Genomic DNA, 19,290 nt, shown 5'->3' with positions numbered 1-19,290 from the left:
TTCAAGGTACCGGCTGCCGCCAAGTACACCTTCATGCCCACTAATAAAGTCCAGGAAGCTTCCTCTGGGATATACGACATGAACGACCATCCTCTTGATGTCGTAAACAGAATGGTTGAATACCTGTATACTGGAACCTATGAGATTCCAGAGGACGCCGACTTGTTCACTCACGCCTCCATGTTCACATTGGCAGACAAGTATGGCATTGATGGGCTGCAAGCGCTCGCGAGCAAGAAATACTTGGAGTGCTTGGATGAAAGCTGCAACTGGCACGACTTCGCCAGTTCGATTTCGCAAGTTTACGAACTCCCCAGGGAGACTTCAAAGACCCTTCGGGTCGGAGCTCTGATGATGGCTAGAAAACACTTGGGGACCGCACTGACCGCAATCGAACTGGGAAATGTCATTGACGAATTCCTTTACGACTGCCCAGAGTTTGCGAAAGACCTTCTCAACCTCTCTATACGATTTTCGCTAATGGGTACCTGCGGCAACTCGGATTGTGAATCGAGACACTTTGCGGTTCCGATTGAGGTTCTGCAGTGTAGATGCCGGAAATGTGGCAAGGGGGGCGCCAGGGCCGGACTTAGTCTCCATTCCTGGAGTAAGATGTTGGAATATGAGTTCGATGTGGATGAGCATTTTAAACTAGGAAAGAATGCGTACAATAATTGGTATGTTCAAGGAGAGAATGATGTAAAGCCTCTATGGACAAGGTTATTGTAAGAAAATGAGTTTCACAACATATGAAATGATCCTCTTCCCTGATGGTTGACCGGATGAGCTGGCCACTTCGCATCACATTCAACGCTTATGCTCTCAGCAATAAGTCAGTGACTGGAAGGTTGAAGGATGCCTGTTCAAGATTAGAGATAGGGTTGTCTCAATTTATACTCTCCAAATCTATGGTCAAAGTTTGACGGAGCAATCTTACTGGGAATGGTGATCCAATGATCCAGCCAATGAATGGTTATACTTTAGCACATAATAAATATCGTGTTCTAATTCATCACCTGTAGTCGTAGCCTAAAGCTTAACCTCAAAGGCAGGCAACTACATAGTACATGATCAGTCTCCCCTTTACCTTTGTGGCCTGGAGGCTGAAGCCACTTTTGACCCCTCAACCTTATCACAGATCAGTCTCCCCAACCAGAGAGGTTAGATTAAGAAACTCTACCAAGAAATACCCTTATTCATTTCTTTCATAAATACCAGTCGCTCTTCTTCCCCCCAAAGCTAAAAGACTCAGTATCTCTCCCTCACCAAACCCACCATCAATCCATCATGAATATTGAGGAACGGAAGATCATGCAGCAGCAAGGTATTTTCACATCCCGTTCAAGCTCAACTAACATATCCAAGGGCCCAAAAAGCTGGTCAGTTCACAGACTTCACTTTTCTGTGCAAGGGCACAAAGATTCCTGTGCACAAAGTGATAATCTGTGCACAGTCGAAGGCTTTTAATGCCGCTTGCAATAGTGATTTCAAGGTAAGGAAGTGGAAGCCAAGCTACAGCGACAATATGCTGATCGTTCTATAGGAAGCCACATCTGGAGTGTATGACTTGAGCGAATACCCTCTGGAATTCGTCGAAAGGATGGTCGACCACCTCTACGTCGGGCACTACGAAGATCCGAATCCAGATGCGTCCAAACTACCCCTTTCGACGCATCTGTTGATGCTGGTCTTGGCAGACAAGTATGTCATCCAAGGCCTTGAAATGGAGGCTAAAGCTTCGTATATCCGCCGACTAAAGCAGAAGAATGTTGAATTGGAGGACTTTCTCGAATCGCTTCCGGTTCTGTATGAGGTGCCTGTCGAGGTCTCCAGGGATGCTATCGATGCGGCCGTCGCCCACACGAGGGAGGCGGTGCTGACTTGCATATGTAGGAATGCAAGCATGGGAGTGATCGACCAGATATGTGACGCTAGTCAGGACTTCCTGAAGGAGGTGATGATGTCCATCATGACTACTCCTCTGGGGTCTAGATGCAGTGATTGCAGCAAGCTGGATCACCTATCAAAGAGCTCTCATGAATTGCAACGTCTCCATGCGAGTCAAACACATATTCTTAATGCTGGCGGCTTGTCCTTACTTGGCTCTGGAACAAATGCTCCTAGTGCTGCCAGATCTTTTGCACCTACTTATGATTTTCCCCGTTTCGCGGCTAGTCGTTGGTATTAAGTGCGATTACAGTAGTCAGCCATGGGCAAGACTGTTAGCAACTAGATCTGAGAGAAGCTGTCCTGAGCTCCTTTACATCTTGAAGCTCCTATACCTTAGCTATAATCGAATATACGTAGCTTAAGCAAGATTTCAAAATTTCTAGTCATAAATCATGCAAAGACTCAACTCGACTCCCTGGTTCTCTGCTGATGCTAAGTAACGACAAGCATGGGCTTCATCACGCTACACGTAGAGATAGAGATGCTACCTCTCTCGTATCACCAATAGTATTGCTCTTAGAGCTCGCTCGTAATCCACGTGAAGAGGAGAACTCGCAGCTGCAGGTACTGAACTGCCCAGAAGTCTCAAACAGTCTCGGTTAACGATAAGCTCCCGTTTATACGTCATGTAATAATGTAGATTTTAAATCACAGAGGGAATGCGCCATTGAACATAGTTCTGCTGCTCTGGCAGGACCAATCTCAGGTTCAAGTTATAAAACAAGCTCGGAAACCCAAAGCAGCGCGAAGATTCACGTCTTATCGCCAGGGGTTCAAGGCGAAAAAGTGGGATTTACGATTTGCGTCGTAAAACGTACTTTCAAAGAAGCTTTATTATACATCAATGAATAGACGAATCAAATGGCTACTGTATTTTATAAGCCTTGGTGAATTAAAAGTCTTTTTTCTTTATGACTGTATTCTCGACCGGGAGGTAGAGTGGTCCGACACGCACAAAGGGCATGCATCTCAAAATAGGCCAAACATAGAGTCAGCCACAATGTGGTTGAATATGTGATTCTGGATTATGCGAAGTTTCTGAAATATATAGTTTGCCAACATGATAAAACCTGTTCTACTGATCCAGCTATAAATATTACACTGCCATTCATTTACTTAGAAAATTAAACTTGACACGTTAGATAGTTCTATATCATATCCAGAAATCACCAAAACCTGATCAAAAATGGATGATGAAAGCGAAAACGAAAACTTTAGAAAGAGTCTTTGGCAGTATGGTCCCCCTCGAGTACTATCTATCAGAACACCTTACTAATTCTTGTCTCAGAACCAGACATAACCAAGAATTCACAGACTTTACCTTCATCTGTGGAGCTGCCCAATTCCCAGTCCATAAGGTCATCGTCTGCAGTCAATCAACGGTCTTCCATGCAGCATGCACCAGGCAGTTCGAGGTTAGTCTACCTTTCATCCTGATGGGCATTGCTAACATGACGCAGGAGTCTTCCACGAACACATTCAATCTGTCAGAGTTTTCTGGTGATCATGTACGATGGCTTATAGACTTCCTTTACACAGGAACATACCCCATGGAAACCTCCAAGGCTCCCACTCTCGCTGACCACATTGACATGTTCGCCATAGGTGACATGTACAAAATTGAACCACTTGCTCAATATGCAGCGGATCAATTTCGTATCGGACTTTCCCACGGTCTGAACTTGGAAGAAGTTCTGCCTTTGATCCCCCAGGTCTATAGCTCGACCCCGGAGCATCGACACGAACTACGGGAAATGGTGGTGAAGTTCATGATATGTCCAGCTCATGGGAAAAAGCAGGCAATAGAGGAGAGAGAATGGTATGACGACATGGCTGAACAGTGTCCCGAGTTCATCAAGGACCTGCTTTTCACTTGCATGGAACGGTCTAGTTCTCGAATGATGTTTTGTCATTAATATAAGTCTAGGTCTGCTGGTGGTATGCTGGAGTATCTTTCTATAAGTAAAACGATTTAATGGAAATGCAAGTAGGGGCAGAAATTTTGAAAAAGGGGGCATTGAGTTGATTGTCAATATCGATGTAGCAAATATGGTTACTATACATAAAAAGAAAGTCGATATATGACATAAGTCGTGTTCAAAAACAAAATTTTAGGACCGAGCGTGGATCGAACACGCGACCTAGGGATCTGCAATCCCTCGCTCGTACCACTGAGCTATCGATCCTTGATGTTGAGCTGTGAGTGCTCGTTGGATGAGGGTAGCGAGGCAAAATGACATACTATATGGAAAGCATAGTGAATGCTCAATTGAATCAGGTCACCACTACTGGAACGTGGAGATTGATCAAGTAATTGCAGGCATCCCTTAACCCTCTCTGTTTGACGCCTGGCCATTGCGAAACACGGGCCATCTCTGGCCCGTCTTATCAAAACACACGATAAGCTACGCAAGCCTCGACTAATTCAATTGATTGAGACGCGCGCTGCCCTAGTCTCCAGGTTGATCGGAAAACCGCAAAAATGTGCTGTGAGCTTCCTTATCAAGACTAGAGCTGATCCTCAACGGATTGAGATGCCGTGGAAGCGGGGTAAAAGATAAGTCGAGACAGGACCTTTTGCAAGACCTTTTGCGACTTACCCTGGTGAGCTTGTTGTCGTCATTTCCGCGAGGATTACAAAACCATTCCTGGCTAGTGTTTCACCGTCTGACAATTCATACCCTTTTCCAAAGTCTGGACTCAGCTTCTTTGCCAAGAGATAATACAACAATGGGCTTTCTAAAAACGGCATTGCTCCTAGCAGGAGCTTCTCTTGGGGCTTTTGCCTCGCAGATACCACTCAAGGACACAGATTCACCGCAAGCCTCCACGTTCCAAGTTCACCAAAGTTCGCTATTTCCAGAGCATACGATCCGCATCAGGGAGCAGGTTGATGACTCCATATGCGATGCCCGCGTGAAGCAGTACACCGGCTGGCTCGATGTAGGCAACCAGCATCTTTTCTTCTGGTACTTTGAGAGCAAGAATGCACCGAAAACAGACCCTCTTGTGCTTTGGCTGACTGGGGGCCCTGGCGGTTCCTCAATGCTGGGATTGCTTCAAGAGCTTGGACCGTGTCTGATCAATGAGCATGGTAATGGGACGGTTCACAATCCTTATGGATGGAATGAGAATGCGAACTATATCTTTGTCGACCAGCCTGCCAGTGTTGGCTTCTCGTACTTGGATGACGGAGAGCCGATTCCGTCAAACTCGTTCGTCGCTGCTGAGAGTATGCATAAGTTCTTGCAGCTGTTTGTGAGCCAAGTATTCCCGAATCTCGCTGACAAGCCCTTCCATATTTCGGGAGAGAGTTACGGAGTAGGTGACCCAGCCTTCTCTGTTACGTGACCTGACTGATTCTCTAGGGCCATTATATCCCTGTCCTGGGAGCGACTATTGTTGCACAGAACAGCCTCTATCCCAAGCGACCCCAAGTCAAACTGGAATCTGTTCTCATCGGCAATGGCTATGTTTCCCCTCTGGACACCCACTTCGGATACTGGGAGACTCTCTGCACCACGAACCCGGGTGTTGACAAGCCTGTTTTCAACAGCACGCGCTGTGATATTATGGCTGCAAACCTTCCACGATGCCTTGACCTCGCACGGGTATGTTATGAGCATCCCGATCATGCTATTTGCGGCGCTGCTGGTCAAGTTTGCTGGGATGGAGTCATCAGTTGGTATGATGGAGAATCCGGTACAGGCGGCAACAGGAACAGATTCGACATCACCAGACCCTGCGAATCTGGGGATGACCTGTGCTATAAGCAAGCAGGGCTGATTGAGAAGTACCTCAACACACCCAAGGTTTTCGATGCCTTGGGCGTACCTAGTGCAGTGACGAACTACTCCATCTACGCGATGGATGTAGAGGTCGCATTCAGCCTGGGATATGATCAAGAGATCAGCACCCAGTCACAGATACTATACCTCCTCGATCACGGTATCGATGTGCTCATGTATCAAGGAAATTTCGACCTCGCATGCAACACCGCTGGCAACTTGAAATGGAGTAACAGTATGCCTTGGAAAGGACAACCGGAATATGTTGCGCAACGACAGAGGTCCTGGGGTGCCGGAGGTGATGAGTTTGGATGGTTTAAGGAGGTCAAGATCAAGATGGGCAACACCGAGAAGAAAACCACATTCGCTTTTGTTACTGTTGATGGAGCTGGCCATATGGTAAGTGTTTCGATATCAATGAGGAATTGATGCTTACAAGCTGTGACAGGTTCCCCAGGACAAGCCGAAAGAGGGTTTGGAATTGGTGAACAGGTGGTTGAAGAAGCGGACTTTCAACAAATGAAGAAATCTTTAGTCGAGATGGGGGAAGTCCTCAGGCTGGAAGATTCGACGTTGTGATGATCCTAGTTCAGTGTTTGGGTCTTCTGAGTGAGACTTTGATCATAGATTATCTATGCGTGCCAAGTTTTCCCCAAAAGCATTTCTCAAGCTTCCAAGGAAACGCTTAGTCACTCTACTTCGATTCCGGCGATTTTTCAAGACAAATGCGGGTTGAAGGGCGTTATTCCCGTCATTTGTCTCTAAGTACTCTAATGGGGAACTAGACGATGTACTCGTGCAGCATGAAAACTTCCATACTCACTGTGTATGTCTTGTTGTACTGTGTTCGGTCTCGATCTATGACCGGCGTGGAGTTTATCTCGTAGCTTACGAATAGGACGCGCGATGGAAGCATCATCTGTCCGGTCTAATCGCAGCTTGCATTTACCTTTGAACTAGTGAATGCTTGATGAGAAGAGAAATCTGCCGAAACTCTCATGAACCGAAGTTCCAAAGAATATATGGCTACACAGAATTCTTTCCTAGTTCCGACGGAGGCTTTTATATACTAAGAAAGCGTGATGTGAAGTCGTCGCTGACGTGATGCTGAGAACAGCCGTATGATGTCCCTTGAATACGAAAAGAAGGACTACGCTTACAGTAAGACGACAGAAGAAACTACGTTTTCCAGCGAAAAACGGGAGAAGAGAGATGTGACCTAACGGTACTGAAAAGTCAGAGTAATGCCGATGTCTTGCACATGTTACAATTGTTTCTCTCGAGGGCTAGGTTCTGCATTCATCAAGAGACAACTACAAACAGCGCCTCGTCAGCTTTCTCAGCATCATCGATTCTCAGCTCCAAAAACTTGACTAATCTGGGTTACGCAATTATCCCACGTTCTGAGGCTGCTGCGGAAGTACAGGTAAGCAATGCTACATTACATCGAGCTCAAGTTGGGGGCATGTGACACTGAGGCTCAGAGCTGGGCGGGCCAAAAATCTGTCAATCATGCATATGGATGGTGACATTTGTGCCGATCCTCTATGACGGGGATGAAACTCCGATAGCTGAGTCCAGATTCACTTTGCACCAATTTATTACTCAGGGGCGGGATAAAGTGTATAATGCATCCTTCGCTTACAGGCTCAAGAGCTGCCGCTGCGTCTGGCCAAACTCAGTCGAGATCTAATCAGACGGTTGATTAATAGTGTAAAAATAGGCATGTTCCAAGGTTAGTTCCGGATCATGCTCCCAAACCCATCAGGTGCGCGACGCAAAGTCTCGTATCGATAGCACCATCTCTGCATGTCTTGGTTCTCTACACCCTCATCCGCCTCCGCCATTCTCGAGTCCCGAGGTCTCCTGTACACCCCAAATTCATTCAGACGGAGGATTACCATTTTCTGGTTACTCATGTCAGACTTGAGTCGGGCTGTGCAATTGGTTATTTTTAAGCTTAGCTAAAGCAATGGGCCGAAGCCATCGGCGGGCTGAGCTTATTCTTGGCTTGGCTGGAGTTCCCGTCATAGAAGGGTTCGGCTTAGTGAGATTCGAGAGCCTGCCGCAAAGCTGAACTTTTGGGCTTGAAGTTTGCACTTTTGCGACCAAACATATTACGCAACAATGGATGCAACTCTCGCAATCAGATCAGCAAAGGATACGAGAAGGATCGAGTCCTCCCATCCTCCGTCCCTCAAGCCAAGACCAGATTGACAACGCAGACCTCGTGAGAAAGGGCAAAGGCGGTGGCACAGCTGACCTCTACGTCTTTTCAGCCCCAGAGCCCGGTTTCTCGGGTATGACAGTTATAACTTGCGGGGTAAAACTGGTCTTGGGGGCTGACCCCTCCACCCACGATCGAGGCCTCAGCCCTGACACTTTGGGGATAGCTTCAAATTGCGCAGCAGCTAGCGCTGATCTTAACTTTGCGTGATCCAGGCGCAGCAGCTCCCAGGTTCTCGTGGAAGCTCGGGGCACCCGAAAATAGTAGCTTTTTGCTAATTGACGTAGGGCATGACATGAACTCATGTCGGCCGTCGAGGTCCAGCTCAGCCTTACCAGAGACTAAGTTTGGGTGTTGGAGTGAGGTATCCCGCTATAGCGCCAGCCACCACCATCTGCGGGAGGTAAGCCCACGATCTGGGCAATGCTCTCAAAGTTCGAAGCAAGTGGTAAACAAATTGTATATATAAACAACGTTTGATTCCCTCCATTCGATTGTATTTTATCATTCTCATCATCATCTCTTCTACAACAATCATAACAACCTTCGCTACAACACCGTCGCTTCCACTATTACTAAAGCTTCAATCGCTTCTACTACAATTTTCTTAACAACCTTTCTTTACATATAAACTTTCATCTCTCAACATGCGCTACTCATACACTCTTCTCGCCTTTGCCGCTACGGCTCTGGCTCTGCCCACTGCCATGCCCGCCGATGACGGTTCATGGGCTCCTGGTATGTTTGCCTGATTCCATCATCCAGTCTCATACTAACAGCTTCAGGTAAATACGAGGGCGGTGATACTGGCAAGGACGACGGCAAGTGGGCTCCTGGTAAGTTCTCACGGTAGCTCTGACAACTCGCATTACTAACCACTACCAGGCAAGTATGAGGGCCCTGGCACCGGCTTTGACGATGGTCAATACCACCCTGGCAAGGACGGCAAGAAGGCCAAGCGCTACGATGACGGTAGCTGGCATGAGGGTAAATATGAGGGCAAGCCAGGAACCAAGTACGACGATGGCAAATGGTATCCCGGCAAATACCCCGGCGGCAAGGAGAAGCGCAACGACGACGGATCTTGGCACGAGGGGAAGTATGAGGGTGGCAAGACTGGCTACGATGACGGCAAATGGTACCCAGGAAAGTACCCTGGCGGAAAGGCCAAGCGCAACGACGATGGTAGCTGGCACCCCGGCAAGTATGAGGGCAAGCCAGGAACCAAGTATGATGATGGAAAGTGGTATCCCGGAAAGTACCCCGGTGGCAAGGAGAAGCGTGAGGATGATGGAAGCTGGCATGAGGGTAAATACGAGGGCGGTGACACTGGCTATGACAATGGCAAGTGGGAAGAGGGTAAGTCTCAATACCTACGACTGACAAAAGCTGCAAGACTAACAGTTTCAAGGCAAATATGAAGGTCCCGGCACTGGCTTCGACGATGGCCAATACCACCCTGACCACAAGGCCAAGCGCAATGACGATGGCAGCTGGCACGAGGGAAAATATGAGGGCGGCAAGACTGGCTACGATGATGGAAAGTGGTACCCTGGAAAGTACCCTGGCAAGGAGTAAAAGCGTTATCAAACATTTAGATGGGTTTTGGAGTTTGGGACTGGGTTACCGGGTTGGGCATTTGCATATTTCTGGCATCATACATTCTTTCTTCTTCTGAAAGGCTTCAACTTGCCTGGACTACATATTATTCACATAGGACACTCCTTTTTAATTATTTATACAATTTGGACTTCATAAAACTTTCTTTATGCTCGCTTACATGCGAAGATGACTGGGCCTCGATTTAGCAAGCGGAGTTGCCTTGCAAAAGATGGCACCTGAGCCTTAGTAGAAGCGCCCTGACCTCATGGAGTAAGAATGCTTCCATTTCCGGCAAGCTGTCAGATGAAATTCGCTAGAATCCGCTAAATCTAACCCAGAGTTACATGAGTCGTTTTATCATCAAGGCAAGCTGTCGCTAGTTCCCTTGCCTTCCGACACCGCCATATATGCTTTTCATCAATACTCCCAGACTGATCTATGAACTTGAGCTGCGCTTGTGTGCAGTCCTCTCATCATTCCTCAAAAGTGTTGTGCAGTGCTTAGTAACCCTGTAGAGCAGATGTTATCTGTGAAGGATCTGCATGACAGGGATCTTTTGATCCAGCCTCCAACCCCGAGCCCCTCATTTACTCTGCTAACCATCGTCTTAACAACAACAATGGCAGAACTTATGATACTCGAACGAACACCTTTACAGCACGTCCACCAGCAGGACCATGATAATGAAGCTAGTTATCGGGGACATGACGTCGCTGTCGAGGGCTATGGTGCGCCGTCAAATGAACAGCCGGACGCAGAGTACCCAACAGGCGTGAGACTCTGGCTGACCATACTCTCCGTCATCTCCATCCTCGTCCTCGCCAGTATAGACATGAATATAGTTGGTACTGCAGTACCAGCCATCACCGATCACTTTCACACGGTAGCTCACGTCGGCTGGTACTCATCCGCCTTCAGACTGAGCGTCTGCGCTTTCCAATTCATCTTCGGGAAAGCATACAAGCTCTTCTCCGTCAAGCGTGTCTTTCTCCTGTCTAACGCTATCTCCATAGTCGGATCTGTGCTTTCAGGCGCTGCTGTCTCGTCAACAATGCTTGTTGTTGGAAGAGCTGTCGCTGGACTGGGATCCGCAGGGCTGTTTGCTGGCTCATTCATCATCATCGCTCAATCGACGCCTCTCCGTCGACGGCCTGCTTTCCTTGGTGTCCTGGGGGCTGCTGAGGGTCTTGCTACCATCGCTGCGCCGTTGCTTGGTGGTGCGCTTCAGACCCTCGGCTGGCGATGGTGCTTCTACATCAGCGCGCCCACCGGTGCCGTGACTCTTGTTCTTACCATATTTTGCCTGTCGGATGATCAAAAGTCCAGTGGAGTTAATGGACTGTCTTTGAAGCAGAAGGTTGCTCAGCTTGACCTCATTAGCAATATGCTGCTCCTTCCGGCGCTTACAAGCCTTTTCCTCGCGCTTTCATGGGCGGGTACTGTTTATCCATGGAGTAGCGGTCAGGTGCTTGGGCCTCTATTTGCATTCGCTGTTATCCTTGCAGTGTTTGTCTGGAATCAAATCCGTCGAGGAGATGTCGCTGCACTTCCACCTCGCATCATGAAGCATCGCTGCGTGATAGCGGGGTTTATCTTCATATTCTGCGTCAACAGCACGGGCATAGTGCTGGAGTACTATTTGCCCACCTACTATCAGCTCGTTCGTGGATACACGCCCGTCAAGAGCGGCTACATGATGTTGCCCATCATCATTGCGGCAACAGTCGGTTCACTTATCCATGGAGCGGGGACAAGCACATTAGGCTACTATACTCCTTTCATGCTTTTCGCATCCATCATCATGCCAGTTGCTGCAGGGCTCATCACCACGTTCAAGATTGATACCAGTTTCGAAAAGCTTATCGCTTACTCGGCACTTTCAGGTCTGGCCTATGGCATTGGGTTCATCGGCCCCCAAACAGCTGTACAGACAGTTCTCCCAGCCGAAGACGTCCCGCTTGGCCTATCTATCATGCTGTTTGCTCAATCATTCGGCCCCGCTATATCAGTTCCCATTGCCCAGGTGCTCTTCACAAACCGACTTTCAGATAACCTCGATGGTGTCGTACCGGGTTTCAATGGAACAGAAATTAGCAACAGCGGCCTTACCGAGATGGTTACCAATGTGCCAGAGTTTGTCACAAGAGAGGTCCTGGTTGCAATCGATAAAAGCCTTGGGCAGACATGGTATCTTGTAGCAGGGCTGGCTTCGTTTGCAATAGTTGGAAGCCTGATGACGGAATGGAGATCAGTGAAGGAGAAACGCGAATGAAATCACATAGAGGTCTGCTGGCTACTCTTCAGCCTTGTAGCCTTGAATGAAGGATGGACCGGTTTATGTTGAACCTCCCACTATGAGAAGCTTTGTTTGACAAAACTGTCCTTATTAAGGGTCCTGCGAGCAGGGAACATATAGGATAGCGAGCTGGCGATTTCAACAAATGGGCTACCGATTTGGGCATTACCATGGCCGTATACTAGATAATCGACTGACTTTATCTTTGCTACCGCCTACCCTTTCAAAAGCATGTCTCGACCGTTTTAATCCGCATGTGAAGCGATGATGTCGGCCACCTTTTCAGTCTGACTCAACTGCACCATGTGTCCGGCACCAATCCGCACGATCTCGCTTCCTGCCAGACGCGCAAACCTTTCCTGCAGCTCAGCAGGTAGTATCTTGTCTTCGTCACAGATGATGTAAACACTTGGGACTTCTCTCCATCCGCAATACTGGAGCTTGGTTGCCCAGCCTCTGTCGGCCTGATGTTGAAGACCCAGGAGCCATTTGTTGGCATCTTCATCTGAGAAATCGCTATAGAGCAAGTTTCTTGGATCTTTACACGACTGTGTACCGTTTGACTCCTAGAGACGGATTAGAAAGATGGGCATGGGAAGGATATAGAAGATCTTACATGATAGTCAAAGAACTCCATCGGTCCTTGTTCGAATCCCTCAGGCGCAACACCAGCTGTGATGAAGACAATTTTCTTGACTCCTCCAGTCTTGGCAGCATCCTTTCTTGCTTTGAGAGTTAGGCCTTTCAGGGCACCGCTCCCAATGAAGCCGCCTGCAGAGTGCATGACAGCAACGACTCCCTCTTCACCTGCTTCCTCGACGACAAGAGTAAGGTCCTTGACGATGTTGGCAATATCATCATCCATGGTCGGTCTTTCTGGAGGAGTCTTGCCGGTGCTGTAAATAGTCGTGATCGCCGTTTTGAAGCCTCGTCCATCAAGGCTGTCGGCGAGAGGTTGGAAGACCGTTGGACCTTCATAGAACCCAGGAACGATAAAGATCGTAGGAGCCATCGCACAACGTCAATCTGATTTTTGTTGGGAATTATTCACTCTCACAACATTCCTGATCGTAAGCTCTTATAAGGCTCCGGGTCTTGCGATTCTGACGTAAGCGCCAATTTGTTAGTCTGCGACTGAATGACATACGTGGCGTTGATGCATTTCCAGATACATACACTAAAGTCACCACGTAACAACGAGATCATATATGTTGGAACGATGCACAGTGATAGATCTTTCTTAAATACAATCTTTAGTTGAGTGGCGCTCTTGGAATCGTGCTCGCTCAGAATACCCCCGACTTTTCTCACGAACAATTGGTTCCCTTGTACTCCAAACCCGTCACTTCTGGTTGGCCCCCAACTACACGACATAATCGGCTCTCGGCACCATACAATACGTACTCAATAATTGCAATGGTCAGTTGAATTACAAGAAATTCCATTCGTCTGCCATTAATTGTCCCCAAGGCAGCTTACACCTTGGCTTTCGTGTCCTCGGGAATATCCTCCAAACTTACAAGCAATGGCGCGCATCCAATAACGACTGATGCGTTATGCCGTCAGACTGCAGCATCATGCCTGGTCCACGCTGGTTATTCCAAGCTTTATTCCAGGAAGGGCCTTGCTCGCGAGAGTGAGGCTTTTCAATGAGGATGCGAGGTTTATCAAGACCAGTTTTGGACGATAGAACCAAGCATGCCGCCGCCAAGATTTAATACGTCCCAGATCCGGTCGTCACTGAATAATGCCGACGCGGAGTGGCTCATTTGATTGAGTAACCAAAAATATAGACGCTACCAGTTCCGTGATTGGGCTCCGCAGATACTGATGGGATCAATATCTCGGTAGGTATGGCATTCATTCCATCGGTCATACACGCAAGGTCGTCCTGAGTCGCATTTTGGATTCTCGGCTTGGAAAAAGCATAGAAACAGATAATAAAGCTGCAAGGTTAACTAAATTGACTGCCTGTTATAGGAGAGAGACAGCATACATAAGGCACCACGGAAACGATGCAGCGCGCACATCAATACTGGGACTGAACAAATTGGATTCCCTTGACTAAGCTCCTGTGACTCTGTTCGGGTCTCTCTTCCATATATAAGTCGACACATTGCTTTGTTCAATCCTCATGTCCCTTGTTCTTAGAGTGGCAGCTTGCTTTCAACTCTTCTTCCTCTCCTGTCGTTGCGCTCCCTACAGGATCCGTTTGTCTTCCCCTCCCATCAGTTCCCGTCATCCTCGAACACTCTTATCAACGACTAACAAGTACCATGTCTTCGGAATCGAAGCTCTTGACTCTGCAGTGTTGATATGGAATAATAAGGCTCTTTTTGGCGGTCAGCCATCCGACCTCGTTGGGATACTGTTTGCGTTCTCTATTAACAGACCACCACCGATCAGCGTTGTCATCAGCATGCAGAAACTATACCCTTTAACCAAAGAGATAGTTTTGCTCAACCACGAATCGAGAGATCGCAAGCCCATCTAACTCAAGTCATATTGCCCACAAAGGTCATTGCAAAACCAAGCCCGAGTCGATCATAACAGTGTCTATCTTCTACCAAATGCAGCACACCGGCTTTCAGCGCCTTTGCAACCAAGCATACTCGCTGGCAGCCTCAAACACTTTCTCTATAAACAATCTGTTGAACTTAGAAACTCATCGCCTGGCGGTAAAACATCACGTGGCTCCCAAGTGATGTTACTAACTGTATTTTCCGAATTGCTTTTTTATCATCCTTGTGGCTGATCAGCCTCGCCTCAGGCTTAGAAACTAGCAGATATCCCCTGTAACCTTTGAACAACGGACCTTTCTCCCCTGTTTCACTGTTTCGGCTGATAACGCTAGTGTAGAGACCAGGTCCTTGGAACCAAACTAGTGTGGGGTCTGTCTATTCTTCTGGACGCGTTTCGATCTTGAGTAATGGGGATCTAGCGAGGCGTCTTGGTGCCTACAAGAACATCCTGCCGCAACAGCCAACTGGTTCGCGCCCTTTGGATTCTTATTGCTATAGTTAGGTCAGTTCGCTATTCCCTCAGTGGTCTGGCGTTTGAGAAGAACCCAGAGCCATGTAGCTTGGCGGGAGCTCCAAGGCTCATCGTGAGTGGCAAAAGTGCCTAGAATGAGTCACATTGCTGTAGTGTCTCTCGGCTATGCCCCTAGTTGTCAGTCAGTCATTTATTGAGGTGAATTCCTAGTGTAACTTGGCTGCCAGGATTAACTGTACTCTCAGGTACATTCCACGCCACGTCAGGGGTTTTTGAGACTAGCAGCTGCGGCTGAGCTAAAACGTTGGGTCTTGAATAGCTCATGATGAAAATGGTGTAAAATGATTTGTCGCATTTCCTCCATCGGCTGAACGTCATGAGGAGATTAAAATTGGATCAGCAACCTGATGACGTTGTTGTCAACTTGGGAAGACAGTATCTGGTTTCTCCTTGCAGGATTAACGGCTTGGAACTCCTCTTGTTATCCACATTTGACCTTCTTTCACGGTCTGCTTCACCACCACGGGCATGGATAACTCGGTGCACCGAAGCAGGCTACTCTCAGGCTAGAATCACCATGCATACTCTTGGCCGTTCATGATTTTCTGAGGCGTTCATTTGGGTGCAACTGGCTGTCTTGAGCTTAGCAACGTCTAGTTAGTCTAGACCTGTCGAGCACTTATGACGTGTTCTTTTTCCCTCCCGTTTCCACGACACCCTAGGCTGTCCAGTCACCAGAAGCCAACACTCCTGGACTGGCGTCCATCTGTGCTCTTCGCTTGCTGTTGTGAGCTGTACTCTTCCGCCTGAAGGATACCACGGCCCTTTTAATAGCCTCCATTCCCATCCTTTTCCCAACTTCGAAAAGCGCGACTATCTTTCCATTTGGCTTCCACCGAAGCTTCCACCACCTGTTGGTATGGGTTTCGTCCCTAAAGCACACTCAATCTAACTCCTCCGTTCAGGTCTCCGGTACCCTACTGGTAACTATGGTACCTAAACTCCGCAATCTCGACACCGATTCTGTCGACTCCCAGACCCCAGATGACATCTCTCCCACAACTCCCCCCCAAAGAGCCGTGGAAGAGTCCCCGTTGTCTCCTCCAATTCTCTATGATCCGTCTCCAACTCGTGTCCCCGACACTCCTCGAACATCACCCCATGGGCAGAATCTAGGTCATCGGAGACGATCTACTACCACCATCGGAGGTCGTCTCGCCGCTCCCCGGCGGAGATTCCCCGTCATCAACTCTCGACGCGACTCACAGCGATCTATTGATAGAACACCAAATCGAGTAGCCCGTCAATATCGCCGCATGCGTACTCTTGGTAACAATCAACGATCCGGAAGCTTCCTACAATACATCTCGTCTGTTGATGATCTCAGTCGAGCAATCGCTGGCGGGCAGCAGGCTTACCCGCTGGAGCGTAGGAATAGACAACCCCTTGCGCATTATCCTTCGCGGTTGATTCGCATCAGAAGAACCCGCACCGTCTACAGCCAGTTCTGGGTAGATCCTCCAGCACCAATCCCAACTTTCGGTCACGACGTGATCGGTCAATCGATTCATACATCCAGGCCACAGCCATCTCATCCACCGGCCAGCAGGGTGATTGCCCCGCCGGAAGAACCGATGCCAGAGCCTACCCGGCTGAGTATTGATTCTCTGGGCAGTACGGATAGCGGCGTCACTGAGCATGACACTCAGCCCCCTGTCCGCCAGAACCGCCCCCGTTGGCCGGGACACGTGTTGTACTGCGACTGCGTTATTTGCGACAAGTTAAATGAGCCTTATAGCCCTTAATGTGGTCAGACACTCAGGATGTCACAATATTGAATATGGGTTGCTGAACTGGGCCTACACTAAACGCTGTGAGGCTAGAACTATAACAAAGGCATACTTGTAAATCCCTATTTATGTACAAAACTATCTTTGAACAGTTCTACAGCCTCTAAAATAGCACAAAACTGGTGTCAGTTCCAAAAATATGTTCTGGCAGCCGTCTCAAGGCTCAAAGTATCGTCGTCTTTGGTGTTGACCCTGATGCTCGGGGAACATAGTAGCGTAGAATTCAGTCCATTCGCCCATTCTGACCCGGAGAAGATTGTACTTTTCCAGATATTTCACGGCCTCTTCGTAGTTCTTCACGTTTGCACAAGTGAGAGTGATGGGGTTTCCACCAACTGTGCCCCTGCGCGTATCGCTTGACGAACTCTTTTAAGTCTTCCAGCGGAAAGGTTTCATCAATGTTTATGTCCACAAGCGATGCGTTCGGAAGCCCGTACGCCACAGCGTTGGATATATAACTCTCCATGGCTTGGTATATATCTTTGAGGGCAGGATTGGGAAGGAGGTCTTGTGTAGCTGGGACAGGGGAAAGGTCAGAGGCAATGGATATACCATTACGGCGACCATCGGCTGAGGCACCGCGAGGCGCACCGTCGCCGACATAACCTTCAAAATTGCGGATGTCAGGAGTGATAACGAACTTAATGTCTTTGTAACCACCGACAGTAACTTGCTGAACAGACTGATTGATGCCACCTCCCTAGGGAAAGTTTCCGCCCACGCCACAGACAGCTTTATTTCCATATGATACATGGTTGTAGACAAAGGCACGATTGACAAAGGTGTTCTCTCCGATCTTTAGCCAGAGACAGTCCACAATCTCATTGGCACGGCCCAAAGAGATACTGTCCTTCTCCAAGAATGACCAAAGGATCAGATCCAGACGGCCCAGTGCAGTCGATTCGCCGACTAGATGCAGGCAACAGTGCACGGAAAAGACCAGTTGCACTGCATCTTGGAAGTCTCTGGGTGGATAATCGACGGGATGTGACAATCGCTTGGAGATGTCCTCCATGTTGGCCTTATAATCTTCATTCGAGGCGTGAGCAGCTGCATTTTGTGTCAAGATTGTCCAGCTGCGCAGGTAGCCTTGCACTCCTTTGATAGACAAGAGACCAGAACAGAAGAAGGACTTCTCCTTAACTTGGCTGGCATTGTCAATTTTGACTTGTAGCTCACTGTGGAGTTCCCCTAAGCCCTTTTGAACGAGGCGCTCTTGGTCTGGAACTACAAGACCGCTAGCTGACCACTCATTGAGCGAACCTTCGAGCCAAGCTTCAATGGTCTCCTCCTTTGATAGGTATGGGAGAACCTCTTTTCCGTGGCCCGGAGTAAAACCCGGAATAACGCCAACAATGAGCTCTTTGGGATCAATGCGAAGCAAGTCGTTGAAGCGAGCTGTTTTGGACTCTGGGTCCGAGAGTGACAGTGTGAGTGTCTTGGGATTTGCGAGACCTTGACGGACTGGGACAGGCTCACTCATGACTTTTGCCTTGTCTTCCTCGGTGTCATAAAAGTCAGTAAGCGCAGGAAGTCGCGGGAAGTTCGGCTTATCCATCCAGCCATCGGCCCAATGGGAGAACGTCCTACCGAGCAAGCTCAGGAACCGATCTTTGGGAGCATCACCGCCAATGTAGCGACCTTGAGACATCTGATGAAGGTAGTCCTGGGAGTTATGAAAGAGATAGCCATTTGGGCTTCTAACGTCCCTGTGTGAATCTTTCATTACATCATCGAGACTTGTCAAAGCAGGGACGCCCAGTTTCTCTGCAATGCGGACATAACTCCAAATGGCATGCTCATAAAATTGCAGAGGGGCATGCACCAACCATCCTGAGGAATACACTGTATGATGGTACAGCTTGAGACTATTGGATACGCAGATGCGAGACCTCTAGCCTTGATGTCCCATCGAATTGGTCTTCGCCTTGTACTGTTCAGGGTCCAAGTACAGCCAGCTGAAAGTCTCCGGCTTTGAACAGATTCTTGCTCATTATCGTCAATGTCAATAGACCATTTACTTGCAGGACCAGAGTGATTGACTATGCGGACAAGAGACCCGGCCGTCACTTCCACATTTCGTCCGTTGAACCAACCATCATCAAATCATAGAAGCTGGCTTGTACTTCAGGGGTCAGCATATTTACATACCAATACGCCGTTTATCAATGAACGAGATACCAGGTTTGCGTTCATCAGTCCACCATTTTCTAGTCCATTCTGAAGTTGGTCAACGCCAAATGCCTCACAGCCCCTTGCAGATGGCTTGTTTCTGGTCGTAAGCCCGAATTACAGCGTTTATTGAAGTGATGCTCCATCTGAAATCTGTTGCCCAACATGGTATCACGGACTTGGACAGAATGAGGCTACTGTAGTCGATGTCGAACGTCCATCTATGAGGGTCTGCGGATAAGCTAGTGCTGTCACTCCAGGACATTGCAAACGCTGTTGACGCATGAGGCGACCAATTGTGTCGAGTCGTCCCAGATGAAACTTTTCCATGCAGGCATTCATTCGAGACAAATCAAGCACAGACTCACATCTACAAATTCTTCGATAGGTCGGTTGATGGTAGAGTTTGTG

General features: G+C 48.3%; 8 protein-coding genes and 1 non-coding gene across 9 annotated transcripts; 6 read left to right on the top strand and 3 right to left on the bottom strand.

The window, feature by feature from the left end:
- Positions 1–1,287: 1,287 nt before the first annotated feature.
- On the top strand, positions 1,288–2,188 carry FMAN_14587 (uncharacterized protein; the record flags this gene model as incomplete). The annotated part of the gene is made up of 3 exons (XM_041825303.1): positions 1,288–1,319; positions 1,366–1,492; positions 1,544–2,188. The coding sequence occupies 3 exons, from the start codon at positions 1,288–1,290 to the stop codon at positions 2,186–2,188; spliced, it is 804 nt and encodes a 267-aa protein (XP_041690697.1).
- Positions 2,189–3,136: 948 nt separating this feature from the next.
- FMAN_14586 (uncharacterized protein) lies at positions 3,137–3,866 on the top strand (the record flags this gene model as incomplete). Its single annotated transcript, XM_041825302.1, has 3 exons — positions 3,137–3,183; positions 3,239–3,365; positions 3,411–3,866. 3 exons carry the CDS (start codon positions 3,137–3,139, stop codon positions 3,864–3,866), a joined length of 630 nt encoding a protein of 209 aa, XP_041690696.1.
- Positions 3,867–4,063: 197 nt separating this feature from the next.
- Positions 4,064–4,136, bottom strand: tRNA. The gene has a single exon. It is a non-coding gene; the product is annotated as a tRNA-Cys (tRNA).
- Positions 4,137–4,680: 544 nt separating this feature from the next.
- On the top strand, positions 4,681–6,261 carry FMAN_14585 (uncharacterized protein; the record flags this gene model as incomplete). Its single annotated transcript, XM_041825301.1, has 3 exons — positions 4,681–5,271; positions 5,319–6,137; positions 6,187–6,261. The coding sequence occupies 3 exons, from the start codon at positions 4,681–4,683 to the stop codon at positions 6,259–6,261; spliced, it is 1,485 nt and encodes a 494-aa protein (XP_041690695.1).
- Positions 6,262–8,612: 2,351 nt separating this feature from the next.
- FMAN_14584 (uncharacterized protein) lies at positions 8,613–9,543 on the top strand (the record flags this gene model as incomplete). Its single annotated transcript, XM_041825299.1, has 4 exons — positions 8,613–8,703; positions 8,751–8,801; positions 8,851–9,324; positions 9,377–9,543. 4 exons carry the CDS (start codon positions 8,613–8,615, stop codon positions 9,541–9,543), a joined length of 783 nt encoding a protein of 260 aa, XP_041690694.1.
- Positions 9,544–10,186: 643 nt separating this feature from the next.
- Positions 10,187–11,839, top strand: FMAN_14583 (uncharacterized protein; the record flags this gene model as incomplete). The annotated part of the gene is made up of 1 exon (XM_041825298.1): positions 10,187–11,839. One exon carries the CDS (start codon positions 10,187–10,189, stop codon positions 11,837–11,839), a length of 1,653 nt encoding a protein of 550 aa, XP_041690693.1.
- A 269-nt stretch (positions 11,840–12,108) lies between these two features.
- Positions 12,109–12,875, bottom strand: FMAN_14582 (uncharacterized protein; the record flags this gene model as incomplete). The annotated part of the gene is made up of 2 exons (XM_041825297.1): positions 12,109–12,429; positions 12,480–12,875. 2 exons carry the CDS (start codon positions 12,873–12,875, stop codon positions 12,109–12,111), a joined length of 717 nt encoding a protein of 238 aa, XP_041690692.1.
- A 2,971-nt stretch (positions 12,876–15,846) lies between these two features.
- On the top strand, positions 15,847–16,662 carry FMAN_14581 (uncharacterized protein; the record flags this gene model as incomplete). The annotated part of the gene is made up of 1 exon (XM_041825296.1): positions 15,847–16,662. The coding sequence occupies one exon, from the start codon at positions 15,847–15,849 to the stop codon at positions 16,660–16,662; it is 816 nt and encodes a 271-aa protein (XP_041690691.1).
- Positions 16,663–16,863: 201 nt separating this feature from the next.
- FMAN_14580 (uncharacterized protein) lies at positions 16,864–18,358 on the bottom strand (the record flags this gene model as incomplete). Its single annotated transcript, XM_041825295.1, has 3 exons — positions 16,864–16,991; positions 17,044–17,407; positions 17,459–18,358. The coding sequence occupies 3 exons, from the start codon at positions 18,356–18,358 to the stop codon at positions 16,864–16,866; spliced, it is 1,392 nt and encodes a 463-aa protein (XP_041690690.1).
- Positions 18,359–19,290: the final 932 nt, after the last annotated feature.

Source organism: Fusarium mangiferae (assembly GCF_900044065.1).
Source record: "Fusarium mangiferae strain MRC7560 genome assembly, contig: FMAN_scaffold020, whole genome shotgun sequence".
NCBI lineage: Eukaryota > Fungi > Ascomycota > Sordariomycetes > Hypocreales > Nectriaceae > Fusarium > Fusarium mangiferae.
This window is presented reverse-complemented; position numbering and strand designations above follow the sequence as displayed.